General features: G+C 44.8%; 1 protein-coding gene across 1 annotated transcript in view; it reads left to right on the forward strand.

Annotated features, from left to right (window-relative positions):
* Nucleotides 1-1876: 1876 nt before the first annotated feature.
* The window catches only part of LOC122542490 (protein ERGIC-53-like), a 72130-nt gene continuing 55552 nt past the window's right edge, over nucleotides 1877-18454 (forward strand). Inside the window, exons 1-6 of the mRNA XM_043680265.1 lie at nucleotides 1877-2149; nucleotides 8857-9011; nucleotides 10790-10897; nucleotides 13589-13650; nucleotides 14940-15039; nucleotides 16246-16369. Coding sequence (XP_043536200.1) covers nucleotides 1990-2149; nucleotides 8857-9011; nucleotides 10790-10897; nucleotides 13589-13650; nucleotides 14940-15039; nucleotides 16246-16369 — 709 coding nt within the window. The 5' untranslated portion in view covers nucleotides 1877-1989. The remainder of the gene's footprint in view (nucleotides 2150-8856; nucleotides 9012-10789; nucleotides 10898-13588; nucleotides 13651-14939; nucleotides 15040-16245; nucleotides 16370-18454) is intronic.

Raw genomic sequence — 18454 nt, forward strand, 5'->3', positions numbered from 1 at the left:
TATGTGGGGGGTTCCTGGACTAGGGGGGATAGGACAGTGTCGAGGTAGGTAGGGGTGAGTTCAGTGGGGCAGGAGCATGCTGAGACAATGGGTCGGCCAGGGTGGTCAGGCTTGTGGATCTTGGGAAGGAGGTAGAACCGGGCTGTGCGGGGTTCCTGGACTATGAGGTTGGAAGCAGTGGGTGGGAGATCTCCTGAGGTGATGAGGTTCTCTATGGTCTGGGAGGTGATGGTTTGGTGATGGGGGGTGGGGTCATGGTCGAGGGGGCAGTAGGAAGAGGTGTCCTCGAGTTGGCGTTTGGCTTCAGCGGTGTAGAGGTCAGTGCGCCAGACTACCACTGCGCCCCCCTTTATCTGCTGGCTTGATGGTGAGGTTGGGAGCCTCGACCCAACTTTTTCTTATTTTAGGCTAGTTGCAGGCATTTCATTCTGGCTGGCGAAAGTGGGTACTGCAGATGCTGGAGATTAGAGTCAAGATCAGAGTGGTGCTGGAAAAGCACAGCAGGTCAGGCAGCATTTGAGGAGCAGAAAAATCGACGTTTCGGGCAAAAGCCCTTCATCAAGAATTTCATTCTGGATGCAATTTGATTGGCCAAACAACCAGTCTTAAAGCAAAACATACTTTGTTCGTGCATAATAGTTAAAAATACAAAAAAAGAAAGGACTGGAATAACTTTAATGGAAAACTTAATGGAATAATAAATCACTTAACCATTAAACAGTAACTTTCAATATCCCTTAAACACACCCAAATTCAGTAAAATAGATGGTCTCACATGCAATTCTTCAGTCCAGAAGGAAAAACATGAAGAGAAAACTCTGAGAAAGAGTTAAAAATCACACAACACCAGGTTATAGTCCAACAGGTTTAGTTGGATGTACTAACTTTTCAAAGACTGCTTTTGATGAGAGAGAAGCGCTCCCTCCTGCTTCCACCATGATGGACTATGACCTGGTGTTGTGTGATTTTTAACTTTGATCATCCCAGTCCAACACCGGCTCCTCCAAGTCCTGAGAGAGAGAGAGAGTAGTGGGGAGACATGTACTGCAGCTACTAGACCCAGCAACTGCTGTTAAAATATTAAAAGTCCTGGCTCTGTGAGAGCTTGACACTCCCCTTCAGGCTGCTTCTATTGTTCCAACTTTAAAAACCCAAGGCCTCTCAAAAATGTTTACTTTCTTCGTTCTGACTGGACCAGTTGGTACCTCTTTCTGATTCCTGATGAAGGGCTTTTGCCCGAAACGTCGATTTTCCTGCTCCTCGGATACTGCCTGACCTGCTGTGCTTTTCCAGCACCACTCTAATCTAGACTCTGATTTCCAGCATCTGCAGTACCCACTTTTGCCCAATTGGTACCTGTTTAAATTTCATTTAAACCACATTATAATTCATTCTGCTACTGGAATAAATAAATCCTTTGATTTGCACTACAGACTCTCCACCAGTTCTCGACCTAATTAGGGGTTAGTTGATTGTTGGATGACCCTGCAGATGCTAACGAAGTGCTTAGGGCAATTTATATTTTCATTTCACGATCTGAAAGACCTTTAAGCCCGGGTCCAGCTTGTCCGTTGAATAAATGCAAATTAGATCATTGGGGGAAGAAGCAACTTTTATGAAAAGACCTAAGCAAATTTATAATCTTCGACTATCCTAGTATATTTTAATATCCCCGATGCAATTTGTCTCGTCCTATTTGCCACGTTATTTCAAAGAGTTATATTTAGAAAATGTGTGTGTGTTGGGGGGGGGATTGTTTTAAAAATAACTTCAAGTTTGAACCTTTTGTAGAGGAGGTTCTAGGTAACGATGTATTTTGGTACAGCTGGATGTAGCCTATGTTAGTGCAAGGGACCCTGAGCAATGAACTAACTTGGGAGCTTGTTGGCTCTTGAGCCAAGCAGCGGCAGCCAATGGCTTGCTGCCGAGTAGCTCTCCCATGTGGGACCGGTGGCGCTTGCGGCGCAGTGGAGGGCGAGCGAGCGAACGATGGTTGTGTGTGTGTTGCTCCTGTTGGCCTGGCTCCCTGCTCCCATCCTCAGCCTGAAGCCAGTGAGCGCCCACCGCCGCTTCGAATACAAGCACAGCTTCAAAGGTCCGCACCTGGTGCTGCAAGATGGTACCATCCCTTTTTGGACCCACCACGGCAGTAAGTTCTACAAACCTTTCCCGGGGGAAGGGCAAATTCCAAACTTTGCAAGCTCATTTACAAACTACTTCTCCAGTGTCTCTCTGCAGCCACTTGTGCTGGTGTGTGCAGTAAAACTAGCAAAACAATGTTTGAGGGTCGGACATACGGTGGGTTGTTTGTTTTAAATTTTCTGAGCTCTTGCTGTGAGTTTTCTGCAGTGACACTGCTGGCCAGGAAGTTTCCTCATGAAATCTTCCTCCTTTTCAATATTAGCTGCTGCTTAAAACCTGGTGTCTCTTTTACACGTGCACCGCACACCTCTGTGGGGGCTATCAGTTACACATTGTTTCTGTACAAAAGTTCTCATTCTGTAGTGTGGGGCATTCTATCTTTTAGAAAATTGCTGTTACCATACTGAATAAAATTACACGGCCCGGATATGAACCTGGCCTTAAAATGATGTGAATTCAGATAAATATTAGTGGACTACCAAACATAGGTACAGAAGTCTGATGGTATTCAGCCTCTGCAGTTTACATTCTGGATTTGGAGGTGGACTGGGGTGTACAAAGTTAAAAATCACAAACACCAGGTTATAGTCCAATGGGTTTAATTGGAAGCACTAGCTTTCGGAGCGCTGCTCCTTCATCAGGTGGTTGGGGATGAAGGGTGATGAAGGAGCGTCGCTCCGAAAGCTAGTGCTTCCAATTAAACCTGTTGGACTATAACCTGGTGTTGTGTGATTTTTAACTTTGTACATTCTGGAGGTTGATCTGTTTTTAACATTTTATTCTCAGAATGTGGGGGTGTCACCATCTGGGGTTTAGATCAGAGTGGTGCTGGAAAAGCACAGCAGGTCAGGCAGCATCCGAGGAGCAGGAAAATCGATGTTTCGGGCAAAAGCCCTTCATCAGGAATAGATGTCTGGGTTTATTGCCCATCTCTAGTTGCCCTTTAGAAGGTGCTCATGAGCTGCCTTCTTGAACTGCTGCCGTCCCTGTGGTGTATGGACATCTACAGGGGTACAGTGCTGTTCGAGACCTGGGGGCATACCTCAAAATGAGGGGGAGCAGGTTTTGGACTGAGTTGAGGAGGAACTTCCTCACCCAGAGGGTTGTGAATCTGTGGAATTCCCTGCCCAGTGAAGCAGTTGAGGCCACCTCATTGAGTGTTTTTTAAGGCAAACGTAGATTTTTGAACAGTTAAGGGTTATGGTGACCGGGCTGGTAAGTGGAGCTGAGTCCATGAAAAGATCAGATTTACAGGGATGTAGCCAGGATTGGAGGATTTGAGCTATAGGGAGAGGCTGAATAGGCTGGATCTGTTTTCCCTGGAGCATCGGAGGATGAGGGGTGACCTTATAGAGGTTTACAAATTTATGAGGGGCATGGATAGGATAAATAGGCAAAGTCTTTTCCCTGGGGTTGGGGAGTCCAGAACTAGAGGGGATAGATTTATGGTGAGAGGGGAAAGAGACCTATGGGGCAATGTTTTCATGCAGAGGGTGGTACGTGTATGGAATGGGCTGCCAGAGGAAGTGGTCGAGGCTGGTACAATTGCAACATTTAAGAGGCATTTGGATGGGTATATGAATAGGAAGGGTTTGGAGGGATATGGGCCGGGTACTGGCAGGTGGGACTAGATTGGGTTTGGATATCTGGTCGGCATGGACAGGTTGGACCGAAGGGTCTGTTTCCATGCTGTACATTTCTATGACTCTATTAAATGGTGGAGCAGGCTCGAGGGGCCAGATGGCCTTACTCCTGTTTCTTATTGAGAGAGGCAACTGGTGGTAGTTTAACCTGAAGGTCAACACCCCTCAGGCGATTGGAGAAGTTGGGAAGGGGAGTCTCTCACGGAAACCTCAGCTTGTTCAGGAATTGAAATCACGCTATTATGGGTCACTCTGCATCACAACCAGCCAACTGAACTAGCTGACCCCCTTGAACTTGTGGTGTGGTGGAGGCTGTAATTTTTGGCAGATGCTGTAAGAGAACCCTTGGTGAGGTGCTGCAGTGCCCCTAGTGGATGGTGTGTGTTGATTGTAGAGGGATAGGATGTTTAATTTGGTGGATGGTGTGTCAATCCAGCAGTCTGCTTTACTCTTGGTGTTCAGCTCCTTGAGTGTTAATGGAGCTATGTCCATCCAGGCAAGTGGTAAGTATTCTATCACACTCCTGACTCGTACCTTGTAGCTGATGATTAGGCTTTGGGGAGTCAGGAGCTCAGTTACTTGCTGCAGGATTCCTGCTCATGTAGGTATGACATTTATATGGCAGGTCCAGTTCAGTTTCTGGTCAATGGCAACTCCCCAAAATAATGCAGGTTTCAATTATGGCAATGATAGTCAAGAGAGATGGTTAGAATATGAAAACAAAAAACACAGTGTGTCAGGCAGCATCCATGGGGAGAGAACAAGCTAATGTTTTGAGTCTAGGTGACTCTTCATCAGAGCTGATGTGAAGTTAGAGGGGGCAGCATTGATGCGATTAGTGCGGGGGTGGTGGAGCTCTGGGGGAGAAAGGATGTTAATAGTGCAGATTAAGTGATTGCATTGTGAGAATGGAAGAACAATGGTGTGTCTAACTGCCAGACTGGCAGGAACAGACAGTCCCACTGGGGTGGGGGGAGGGGAGAGAGGACATGGTGACAGAGAATGTAACAAGGTTAGCTAAAAGAAAGCAAAAGAATGGGGGTGGGTTCACAAGGTGAAGGTGTTGAACTCTATATTAAGCCCAAAAGCTGTGAAGTGACTCGTCTGAAGATGAGGTGTTGTTCCTCCAATTGGTGCTGTGATTCACTGGAACACTGCAGCATGCTGAGGACAGACACATGGGCAGGGCGCTGTTAAGATGACCGGCTATGGGAAGGTGTTCTGTAAAGCGGTCACCCAGTCTGTGTTTGGTTTCTCCAGTGTAGAGTAGGCCACATTGGGTGCAGCAAATACAATACATAAGATTGGAGGAGGTACCGGTGAAATATTGCTTCACCTGGAAAGACTGTTTAGGCCCTTGGATGGTGAGTAGGGAGGAGGTGAAGGGGCAGGTGTTGCATCTTCGGTGGGAAGGGGTTGGTGTAGGTAGTGAAGGAATAGACTACGGTGTCCCAGAGGAAACAATCCTTACAAAATACAGATGGGGAGTGAGGGAATGATGTGATTGGTGGTGATGTTCAGCTGGAATTGTCCGAAATGGTGGAGAGTGATCCTTTTCAATGCGGTAGCTGGTGGGATGAAAAGTCAGGACCATGGGAACCCGATCATACTGTCGTGACTGATGGGAAGGGGCAAGGATGGAAGCACGGGTGATAGGTCAGATTTGGTTGAGGGCCCTGTTTTAGAAAGTAGCATCATCCGAATATGTATGCTGTTGGTGAAGGAATTGGGGGAATGGGATAGAGTCCTTGGAGGTCGCGGGGTGTGACGAGGTATAGTGAGCCTAGATATGGGAGTCAGTGGCTTTGTAGCGGTTGGCACTGGACAGTTTATCTCCAAAATGGAGAGGGGATGATGGGGAGTGAAGGTGCAGAGGGACTGGACATCCATGGCGAACAGGAGGCAGTTAGGGCTGAGGTATTGGAAATTGTCAATATGGTGGACGGCATCAGATGGTTAGATTCTGCCGTCTTGCAGATTGTCATTGCTTACTGCTTTTGTGCTGCAACTTTCCACTTTGCAATTCAGGCCTGAATGCCTCCATGACTTGCTGGAGATGGCCATGGACTGTTTCAGTATCTGAGGAGTCGCAAATGCTACTGAACGTTGTGCAGTTGTCAGTGAATACTCCCACTTCTGACCTTATGGTGGAAGGCAGGTCATTGATGAAGCAGCTGATGATGGCTGGGCTAACTCATTAACTCACTTATTTACTACATCTTAAAACCAGTTTACTCCCATTGGGGAAAGTTTCAAAGATTCTCTGTCAGCGTTGAGTCCTGAGCTTTTGCTTTTAGGAGCAAATTCTACCTGGGTGTTAGCAGTGGCATTGTTCTTGCAAGTTATAAAATCATCGTTGCTTTTATATCAGAGTTTCTGCCTTTCTGTTAAATAAAGAGTCAATAAAGTGTGGAGCTGGAAAAAGCACAGCAGGTCAAGTGGCATCAGAGGAGCAGCAGAGTCAATGTTTCAGGGCCAGGACACCGGTCCTTTGCTGCTTGACCTGTTGCGCTTTTTCCAGCTCCACACTTTATCGACTCTGACTTACCAGAATCTGCAGTCCTCACTAGCTCCGTGACAAATGAACTGACTTTACTTTGGGGATAAAACATCTTGTACCATTATTTTGAAGAATAGCAGAGTGAGAGGGGCAGCTGTGGTTGGGGATGGGGGAGGTGGTTGTGTTGATGGTTCTCTTGTGAGTCCTGATCAACATTTATCTTTCATCTTGACGTTGATTGTCACTGTTAACAGAGGCTGTTCGAGGCCTTGCTGTGTCAACATTGGCTGCTCGGTTTACTGTAGCCCAGCGATCATGGTTCAGAAGTACGTCACTGTGTGTTAAGTACATTGAGATATCATGAGAGGTGCTGTAGAAATAGATGCCTATTTTCTTCACTGCTGCTACTGAAGTAAACTTTTATACAAGCACAATTGTGCCATTTATATGTCATCATTGTTCTCATTTGACAAACCAACTTTTTTAAAAATTAAAAATGAATGGGAAGTAATCTTCCAACACCATTACCAGTCAAGCAACGATGCTGGTGTTGCCTAAGGAAGAGATGTTGGGTAACTTTCTGACAGTAGTGCTTATATCATTAGTGCTCTTCGCAGCAGGATAGTTAGAACATTACATTGCAATACAGGCCCTTCGGCGCTCAATATTGTGCTGACCTGTGAAACCAATCTGAAGCCAATATAACCTGCACTATTCCATTTTCATCCATATTTTTATCCAATGACCATTTAAATGCCCTTAAAGTTGGCGAGTCTACTATTATTGCAGGCAGGGCATTGCACACCTCTCCTACTCTGAGTAAAGAAATGACCTTTGCCATCAGTCCTATAACTATCACCCTTCAATTTAAAGCTATGTTCCCTCATGCAAGCCATCACCATCCGAAGAAAAAGGCTCTCACTGTCCACCCTACCTAACCCTCTGATTATCTTGTATGTCTCATTTAAGTCACCTCTCAACCTTCTTCTCTCTAATGACAACAGCCTCAAGTCCCTCTGCCTTTCCTCATAAGATCTTCCTTCCATACCAGGCAACATCCTAGTAAATCTCCTCTGAATCTTTTCCAAAGCTTCCACATTCTTCCTATAATGCGGTGACCAGAACTGTACACAATACTCCAAGTGCGGCCACACCAGAGTTTTGTACAGCTGCAACATGACCTTGTGGCTCCGAAACTCAGGTTGGTATACATGGAGTCACAGAATTATCATGGTAGAATAGGAGGCCTTTCGATCCATTGTGCGTGCACCGGATCTCTGCTTTCGTTTCTCTGGCATCTCTTAGTTGTCATCTTCTGTGTGTTCATGTGTGTTTGAGTGACATGCCCGAAGTGTATGTTTTAACCTGCCAAAGGCTCATCAATTTTACTGTTTTCATCTTTCCATCTATCGCGGTGATAGACAAGCCAAATTGTAGACTCTATAATTGGTGACCTGGAACTTTTCTTTCAAAAGAGCTACTTGACAGTGAGTGGAAAGTTTTTATTTTGCCAAAATACCTGCTCTGTTGTCTTAATGAAACCTTGTGTGCTGTGAAATGCAGCCTGATTGCAGACTGAGCCTGGGGTAAGTGATAAGATTATAGCCTCAAGGTCCATTTAAAAGCAGGCTGATCCATTGTGTCGCCATGGCAATATTGATGTAACATCTTAGTTCAAGATACCAGTAACTACAAAGGGCCTTATCAGGGATTGAACTAGTAAACTACATTTTCATTCTTCAATAGAATTTATGTCTCAGCAGGCAAGCCAGCATTTAATGCCTGCCCCTAATTATCCTTAAGAAGGTCAATGTAAATAAAAATTGAGAGAACTGCAGATGCTGTAAATTGGGGACAAAAACAGAAATTGCTGGAAAAACTCAGCAGGTTTGGCAGCATCTGTGGAGAGAAATCAGAGTTAACTTTTCAGGTCCAGGGACCCTTCCTGAACTGCACTTGACTCAAAATGTTGACTCTGATTTCTCTCCACTGATGCTGCCGGACCTGCTGAGCTTTTCCGGCAATTTCTGTTTTTGTCTCTGAAGGTAATAGCGAATTGATTTCTCGAACTGCAACCCATGCAGTTTGACATTCCTGTATCAGTTTGATACCAATGACTGAGTTGCCTGCTGGACCTTTCCAGAGGGTGGTTAAGAGATGACCATGTTGCTTCGGGTCTGGAGTCACATGTAGGCCGGACGACTTAAGAATGGCAGATTTCCTTCCCCAAAGGATATCAGTGAACAGGATGGATTTTTGCGACCACCCAATATAGTCACGATTCTTAAGACTGACTTTCAATTCAGATTTATTTATTACTTTTGATTTTGAATTCTGTCAGTTGTCATGACGGGATTTGACTCCTTGTCCAAGATCATTAGCCTGGCCTCCTGAGTTATTGGTACTGTGATGTTACAACTATGCCACTATATTTATGTTCACTGCATCAAGTTGCATTCTAAACTATTAAATTTTGAACCAGTTAGGCAAATGTCACCAGTCACCCTTCTTTGTATAACGTATTAGTTTTAAGGTAAGGAGCAGTGACCATTTGCTTTTATTCCTTTTCAGATGCCCTTCCCAGCTCTGAACGCATTCGAGTTGTTCCCTCAATGAAAAGCCAAAGTGGATCAGTTTGGACCAAGAGTAATGCAGCGTTTGAGAACTGGGAAATAGAAGTTTCATTTCGGATAAGTGGCAGGAACAGAATTGGAGCTGATGGATTGGTGTGTTTTTCCTTTATTACCAAACATAATCTCTGTAAGAGTTTCCTCGATGTCCATGAGATACAAACAACTTATTGTCACCTGATGCAAAGGGAGTCCGTGACTAGACTTAAACAATTGCTCAAAACATTCTCAATTTTGAATTGAATTGGCTTTATTGTCACGTACGCAAATGAGTACAGTGAAAGGTTTTTATAAGCCACTACTACCGTGCCATCATATTGTACCTGGGTACCTTTGTACCTGCTCTGTGACAAAATAGAGGAATGAAGAAAAACAAAGTTAGATTGAGCTATGCACAGTATAACCATCGGCCAGAAAAACAAGCCAAGTTACAAGATAAACATCTCAGTGCCTCTCTGCAGCAAACCAACACAGGGGGCCTCCACCTGGTCTGATTGCTGTCTGCTGTCATGCTCCACTCCAGGCCACTGGTTGCCACACTCCGCACAGGGCACTGCCCGTTGGCGCCAATGTTCCAGAGGCCGGGTGGCTGGGGTTGATGGAGGAAAGAGGCAGAACAGAAGGAAACAAATGGGCAGAGCAGAGGAGCATCTTATTTTGCTGCTGTCTTACTGGGAGATTTGGTGTCTACGAATTCTCTGAATAGTTGGTGTTTTTACTCCCCCACACCCATGACTTTGTTTGCATTGTATTACGGAACACGGCTCTCCTAAAATGGGTTAAGCACTTGACTGTGGATGGTGTATTATACAAAAGTAAAACAAACACTTTAATTCATACCCTTTGCTAATGTCACAGGAACCGGGTTGAGAAGCAGTTTAAGGTAACTTACTTTCTGCACGCACAAATGCATTCCTGAATGAGTGGATGATTGAGCACTCCTCCTACCCAATCAAATGTTGAGCTGAAAAGGATTCAAGATGGTGATGAAATCTTGAAATCTATCGCGGTGAACTATGAGTAAGGGACACGCAGTGAATCCCTCTCTCTCTTGAGGGATCTTATGCCATCTTTCTATCAACCTTTTGCCCATCATTCATGTTTCATCTGGTTCTAAGGGTGTCGGCTGTTTAGCCTATTACTTCAGATTTTGACTCCAGTTTGTGTCTTTTATGAATTTACAGTTTTGAGTTATATCTCCAATTGTTTCACATAATTGTAAGAAGTATGCAGTTGTGATGGTGAATATACTTCAACTCACAATAAATCCTGTCAGTTTAAGTTTGCCATCGTTCTACATACAATGCTTAGGAGAACGCACCTAAATCAGTTTTCCAAATGACCCTTGTTTTAACAAAAGCAAAGTTCATTGTGTTTTTAAAATGCCATTGACAGTAATTGATTCAACTCTTTAATAAGTAAACATAACTCCAAAGTATTATCATTGAAAATAAGATGCTTTAATATTGACAACTGTTTGTGTGATGACCTTATTTAATATTGTGCGTAATCCAATCTTCAGAACCCTGCGAACTTTGTACATTTTATTGCACCTTGAATAAATTAAAGTGGTGCCACATCCTTTAGAGTTTGTTTGCTCATGCTCACGATGTGAACTAGCATTAGCGGAAGAGGCAATCTCATCTCCAACCTCTGTGTCTGCTCTCTGTGCCCCAGTGGATAGACTAAGGCGACTTTTTATTCTCCTCCCTTAGTATCCCCCCCATGCTTGTTGGGAGAGAGTGCTGAACATGCAAGGTTCCACAATACAAATGGTGTGAACCTGCTTTATCAGCAAAGGCAGACACAAATTGTGATGTATAATGTGAATCCACCTATATGGGCAGATGCTCAATCCTTTCCTGTTATCACAGGCCATATGGTATACCAGAGAAAAGGGACCGACAGGGCCGGTTTATGGCGCAGTTGATCACTGGGATGGAGTTGGCATCTTCCTTGACACATACGACAATGACGGCAAGGTAAGTCAGAAAGGTGGTGCTGCTTGAGTAAAGTGCGTACGTGAAAGTTTGAAGTTAATGACAATCATTGTTTTGCTTTAAATCAGAATGACTGCTACAATAGGGTCATCTTGAATAATGTCTGCAATCTTTGCAGCCCTATATGCATTCAAGTTGTTTTTGATTATCCTGTCAAAATTAGAATTCAGTGTTCCCATTCTGTTTTTAAAAAAATATTCTTATGTGATTATTGCTGTTAAGGCTGGCATTTATTTCCTATTGCTAATTGTCCATGAACTGAGTGGTTTGCCAGGCCATTTCAGAGTAGACAAGCAGGAGGCTGGAAGAACACAGCAAGCCAGGCAGCGTCAGGAGGTGAAATCAATGTTTCGGGTATAACCCTTCTTCAGGAATGGAGGTGGGGATAGGGATATAAAGGAGGGGTGCTGTTATGCGTGGGGAGAGGGTCAGCATGGTGAGGTAGTGATAGGTGAATAGGGGTGGTTGGTATGTCCTGGTTGGTCAATAGGAGGAATGAATCCAATTGGTGGCTGGAAGGAAGGGTCAGTCAGAGGAATGGAAGGGAGGAGGGGGTGGGGGATGGGTGGGAAGGTTATTTGACATTGGAAAACTCAACTTTGAGTCCTCCAGACTGTAGGCTGCCCAGGCAGAAGATGAGGTGTTGTACCTCCAATTTGTGGTCTGATTCACTGTGGCAGTGGAGGAAGCCGAGGATGGGCATGTCGGAAAGGGAGTGGGAAGGGGAATTAAAATGGGTGGTGACTGGGAAGTTAGGTTGGCCATTTCAGAGGGCATTTAAAACTCAGCCACTTACCTGTGGATCTAGAATCACCTATAGGCCAGACTGGGTAAGGATGGCAGATATTTTTCCCTAAAGGACATTAATGAACCGGATGGGTCTTTACAACAACTGATGGTTGTTTCAGGATTCCCATTACTGCAGCTCAGGTTTGCTTTGACATCAACTTTGATAATGGATGACATTGCCTTGATGATATTACGAAAAGTGCTACAACCCCCTAGGGTTTCAGCAATGATGGATTTTCAGCACTACTTGTTAGTGGTGTGTTCCGATCGTAAGATTGCACAATGGTGCTGTTGCCTCTGTAATTGAGTTGAAGAGTGTGTCTTTACAGCTGCTAATCAGCCTCTGGTGGGCTCTTTCTCACCTGAGATACGGAGACAACAAAAAGTCACTTTCATCAATTCTCTGATGAATCCACAGCGTTTAGAATCCTGCTGTAATTTTGGTGCAAACTCCAATTGAATCCTGGCAAATCCGAAAGATTGAAGGTCATTGGTGAGGCCTCTTCTGGAGAACTGTGCCCAGGTCTGGTCACCCAGTTATAAGAAGGATATTGTTAAGCTGAAGTGGGTTTTCAGAAGAGCTTCTCCAGGATAGAACATAGAACATAGAAGAATACAGCGCAGTACAGGCCCTTCGGCCCTCAATGTTGCGCCGATCCAAGCCCACCTAACCTACACTAGCCCACTATCCTCCATATGCCTATCCAATGCCCGCTTAAATGTCCATAATGAGGGAGAGTCCACCACTGCTACTGGCAGGGCATTCCATGAACTCACGACTCGCTGAGTAAAGAACCTACCCCTAACATCTGTCCTATACTTACCCCCCCTTAATTTAAATCTATGCCCCCTTGTAATAGCTGACTCCATACATGGAAAAAGATTCTCACAGTCAACCCTATCTAAACCCCTAATCATTTTGTACACTGTGGGGCGGCACGGTGGCACAGTGGTTAGCACTGCTGCTTCACAGCGCCAGAGACCCGAGTTCAATTCCCGCCTCAGGCGACTGACTGTGTGGAGTTTGCACATTCTCCCCGTGTCTGCATGGGTTTCCTCCGGGTGCTCTGGTTACCTCCCACAGTCCAAAGATGTGCAGGTCAGGTGAATTGGCCATGCTAAATTGCCCGTAGTGTTAGGTAAAAAGGGGTACATGTAGGGGTATGGGTAGGTTGCGCTTCGGCGGGTCGGTGTGGACTTGTTGGGCTGAAGGGCCTGTTTCCACACTGTAAGTAATCTAATCTAATCTCAGGATGTATGGAAGGTTTGAGTTAGAAAGTAAGGCTGAGACTTTTTTCACCAGAGCGTAGGAGGTTGAGAGGCGATCTGATAGAAGTTTATAAAATAATGAGAGGTATAGATAGGGTTAATGGTTGTGCTCTTTTTCCCTAAGATGGGGGATTCTAAGACGAGTGGGCACATTTTTAAGGTGAGAGAAGAGAGATTTTTAAAAAAGACATAAGCAAATTGTTTACACAGAGGGTGGTTCATGTGTGGAATGAACTTCCTGAGAAAGTGTTAGATGTGGATACAATTACAACATCTAACAGACATTTGGGTAGATACGTGAATAGGAAAGGTTTGGAATGATGTGGGCCAGGAGCAGGCAGGTGGGACTAGTTTAGTTTGGGATTATGTTTGATATAGACTGGTTGGACCGAAGGGTCTGCTTCCGTGCCGGATGACTCTGACTCTAGCTAAAGCTCTGATGAAAAGTCATCTTGATTGGAAACGTAAGCTTGCTGTCTCTCCATGGATGCTGCCTGACCCACTGAGATCCAGTATTTGTTGTTTTCAGTACAGATTCCAGCAACTGCAGTAAATTCCTCCTCGAATGAAGGGCTATTTCAACCTCCTCCTAATGTTGCTTATGTTGTTTCTTAGATGAACAATCCAGCCATCCTTGTGGTAGGAAATGATGGACGTCTTACATATGATCACTTGAAGTAAGTTTTCATTTCATTTGTGGGGTGAACTTGAGTTGTTTTCGAAACTCAAATCAGCGTTTTGCACTTGAGGCTGAAAGGCAACTTGATGCCTCAAGTTTATTTTATGTTGGAGACTGACAAAGTGTTATTTGTAAGCTTCCCTCTAATCGAATTTAGAAAACCGATGCTTGTTTGAATGGATAAGGAAAGAAGTGACTTTCAAAGCTTGTATGGAAGTGAATACTTGGCTCATTTTTTCCTTTCTTCGTAATTTGCCACTTTGTGAGTACACTTACAACATTTAAAAGGAATTTGAACAGGTACATCAATAGGAAAGGTTTTGAGGGATATTGGCCAACTACAGGCACATGGGACTAGTTTTGTTTGGGAAACTTAGTCGACATGGACAAGTTGGACTGAAGGGTCTGTTTCCAGACTCTCTGGTTAAGGAGCGATGCCTTGGTTAATGTCTCACATTCTAACTATTCCAGAGGAATAATTCTTGTTTTATTTTGTAACATTAAGCTTTTAATGTCAAACCTTAATTGTTCCAGGTTTTTCTTGAGTGTGGGTATCATAGCAAGCGTTAATTATCTGCCCATTTATCAAATTTAATCATGAAGCATCTTGGTATTTTTTAAAGATGTTGTATAAGTGGGAGTTGTTGCTGACTCTGCTTGTTCAAGGTGATGTTGGGATGCTGTCTTCCTATTAATGATTGGCATTATCACTGAAGGGTCACTTATAGTGTCGTAGAGATGTATAGCATGGAAACAGACCCTTCACTCCAACCCGTCCATGCCGACCAGATATCCCAACCCAATCTAGTCCCACCTGCCAGCACCTGGCCCATTATCCCTCCAAACCCTTCCTATTCAACTTGGTCAGTTCTGAGAGACTTGGAGATAATTTGCGGCTGGAGTTATTCGTAGATGGGGTGGCACAAGATCAGGTTCCTTTGGGATCCAAATGAACTGGCTTCACTGCAAAACTGAGGCTTTTGTGGTAATTATCTTGGCTCTTGTCCATTATTACTAGAATTCACTTGAAAGCTTGCCATGCTGCTTTATGAGTACCTTGCCTCTTAAATTTTCTACATCAGATTCTAACTTTTATTTTTCCTTTCAATCCAAGAGAGTTGGACTTTCTGAATGTTCCAAAATAGTCCATTAACTTGCTACTTCATGTTTGTCATATAATTTTGAAGCCGGAAATCTCCTTTTTTAATGTTATGAATTGTCTACTTTGTACCTGTTTAATAAAACAGTAACTGGTTGGACCCATTTGTGTTTTTATCCAAATTACAGTGACGGAGGAAGCCAGACCTTGGGCTCCTGTTTCCGTGATTATCGCAACATCTATCACGCTGTGAGAATCAGAGTAAGGTATTACCAGAAGACATTACAGGTAAGTACTTGTAATACAGTCTGACTTTTATTCAAGTGTAACTTTATAGATTTGTTTGATGATTCTATCAGGTTTTGCCCTAGTCTTGAGTACTCCTCTTTCTTTCTAGAATTTCTTCATCCCCATTTGTTCTTCCTGGCTCACCCTGTGTTGAGCTGTAGTATTTATCTATGGGCAGCACGGTGGCTCAGTGGTTAGCACTGCTGCCTCACAGCGCCAGGGACCCAGGTTCGATTCCTGCCGTGGGCGACTGTCTGTGGAGTTTGCACATTCTCCCTGTGTTTGTGTGGGTTTCCTCCGGGTGCTCCGGTTTCCTCCCACAATCAAAAGATGTGCAGGTCAGGTGAATTGGCCATGCTATATTGCCCACAGTGTTAGGTGCATTAGTCGGGTAAATATAGGGTAAGAGAATGGGTCTGAATGGGTCACTCTTCGGACGGTCGGTGTGGACTTGTTGGGCTGAAGGGCTTATTTCCATACTGTAGGGAATCTAATATCTGGTATACGACAGGGTTAGACTGTTTGAGGAATGTTGGGGTGCTGGAGGAGGAGAATAGCTCGTGGATAATTGTCCAATCTCATGTTGTTGATTCTCAATTATTATCGTTTGACAATTTTTTCTCTCTGCTTTGTTCCAATTTTGCTTTTCTTCCACAGCCAACTTAGCATGTTCCATTGGAGATGTCTTTAAATTTTATTGGTTGGCTTCTGGAATTTTGTTCTCTAAGTAAATCATTGATTTCTAAGTATATCTCCCAGCGGTTTGTAGAGGGAGGACCCTGACTGTTATCTGTCTTTTGAATGTGATGCTGCATCCTCAGGGCGGCACGGTGACTCAGTGGTTAGTACTGCTGCCTCAGCACCAGGGTCCCAGGTTCGGTTCTGGCCTTGGGCAACTGTCAGTGTGGAGTTTGCACATTCTCCCCGTGTCTGCGTGGGTTTGCTCCGGTTTCCTCCCATAGTCCAAAGATGTGCAGGTCAGGTGAATTGGCCATGCTAAATTGCCCATAGTGTTAGGTGCATTAGTCAGAGGGAAATGGGTCTGGGTGGGTTACTCTTCGGAGGTTGGTGTGGACTTGTTGGGTTGAAGGGCCTGTTTCCACACTGTAGGGAATCTAATCTAATCTAATCCTCCAGGCAGAAACAGATCCAGTCTCTGTTCTGCTACATTGCTGATCATTTTCCTCCCCCTGGCGCCCCCTGCAGGTACACTTAAATATGGGCCAGACTGATCTCGACGAGAGCTACGAATTGTGCACAGAAGTGAAGGATATGAACCTTCCTTCGAGTGGATACTTTGGCATTTCAGCAGCCACTGGAGGAGTTGCTGGTGAGTGAGAAGGGAGCTTACTGGAGCGACGCTGCCGGTAGTGTTCATTCTGACTATTTGTGTAGGATTCCTCTCTTCCTGGTCAATCCTGGAGAATAATGTGCAGGTTTTCATCTTGTGTTTGGGTTGTCCTGCTGACCTACAATATGTCAGTACGGTATTGTCAAAATGCAACAACAACTTGCATTTATTATAGTGCTTTTAATGTCGCAAAACATCCAATTGAACACTGAGCCACGTAAGGAGATACTAGGACTGGTGACGAAATGCCTGGTCAAAGGGGGCCAGTGTTAAGGAGGATGGGGAGTTTGAAGACCTTTAGGGAGGGAATTCCAGAGTTTAGGATCCAGGCAGCTGCCAGAGTGGTGAAAATAGGAATGTTCAAGCTGAAGGTGTCACGGTTACCGTGGATAGATTTTGGGATGGATGAGATTAAACGGAACTAAGGAGGGGTTAGGAACATGGAGGGATTTTAAAGTAACGAGGTGAATTTTAAAGTTGAGGTGTTGGAACACTGTGAGAGGACAATATTCACAGTTACTGTGTTGGGCAAACTCCTGTAAATGTCTCTGAGGGAAGGAAATCCGCCGTCCTTATCTGGTCTGGCCTACATGCGACTCCAACCTCACAGCAATCATGGTTGACTCTCATCTGCCCTCTGAAATAGCCGAATGAGGCACTCAGTTCGGGGGGCAATTAGGGATGACCAACAAATACTGGCCTTGTCAGTGGCACCCACAACCCAAGAAAGACTTTAAAAAGAAAACTTGTCCTGGGGGGGGGGGAGAAACAAAAGTTAAATATTGCGGATTCTGCAAATCTGAAACTTGCTGCGTGCCGATGGTGTGGAAGTATATCGTGTTCCCTCTCTGTTGCTGGGTCAAATTCCCAGAACTCACTTCCTCACAGCATGGTCAGTGCATCCCACCTGGTCCCCTCACAGCTGCAGCAGGTCAACGAAGCCACTGACTCAGGGCAATTAGGGATGGGCAATAAATGCTGGCCCATCCAGCCACACCCACACCTTGTAACCATTATTTTTGAAAAAGCCTGAAGGGGTGACCCGGTGGCTCAGTGGTTAGCACTGCTGCCTCACAGCGCCAGGGACCCAGATTTGATCCCACCTTCAGGCGACTGTCTGCGCGGGTTTGCTCCGGTTTCCTCCCACAGTCACAAAGATGTGCAGGTTAAAGTGGATTGGCCTTGGGAAATGTGGGGTTACAGAGATAAGGTGGGTCAGAGTTGGATGCAGTTTGGAGGGTTAGTGCAGACTCGATGGGCCAAATGGCCTCTATCTGAACTGTCTGGATTCTGAGAGATGACAGGCTTGCTGTAATGCTTACATTCCAGAATATTTCCCTGTCTCTCTCCAATGAGCCACTTGAAACATCACAACATTCAAGATGATGGACCAAGTGCTGGAGTGTGGGCCCAATGTAGACAAAGTTGCTTTGACAAGACAGTACAGTGTCAATGAGCTGAAGGCTGTCTTCTGTACTGTATCATTCTATGATTTCCGATTATGAAAATCAGTTGATGCAAGGATGGACGAGGGTCCTTTAGATCCAGAGGAAACATCAAGCTGTAGGGAATAAAAAGCAGCCAGAATTTGTTTTGGAAAAGACATTTGTGCTGATGGACTTGGTGGAGATGATGGTATTGGATTATTGGGCAAGGTAGCACATTAAAGATTCAAAGGCTATTTCAGGCCAATGGAAAGGGAGAAAACAGGAGATTATGTTACAGCTGTACAAGACATTGGTTAAGCCACTGTTTGAACATTGTGTGAAATTCTGGTCTCCTCCCTATCAGAAAGATGTTGTGAAACTTGCAAGGGTTCAGAAAAGGTTTACAAGGATGTTCTCTTCGAGGAGAAAGTGAGGTCTGCAGATGCTGGAGATGGCAGAGAGCTTCTTCAAGGAAGGCATCCTTGTAAGAGGATTCGCAGTAGGTTGAAATCTTTGAGGAGAAAGTGAGGTCTGCAGATTCCTGAAGAAGGGCCTGTGCCCGAAACGTCGAATCTCCTGTTCCCTGGATGCTGCCTGACCTGCTGTGCTGTTCCAGCAATAAAGTTTCAACTTTGAT

This window comes from Chiloscyllium plagiosum, chromosome 40 (genome assembly GCF_004010195.1).
Source record: "Chiloscyllium plagiosum isolate BGI_BamShark_2017 chromosome 40, ASM401019v2, whole genome shotgun sequence".
Lineage (NCBI taxonomy): Eukaryota > Metazoa > Chordata > Chondrichthyes > Orectolobiformes > Hemiscylliidae > Chiloscyllium > Chiloscyllium plagiosum.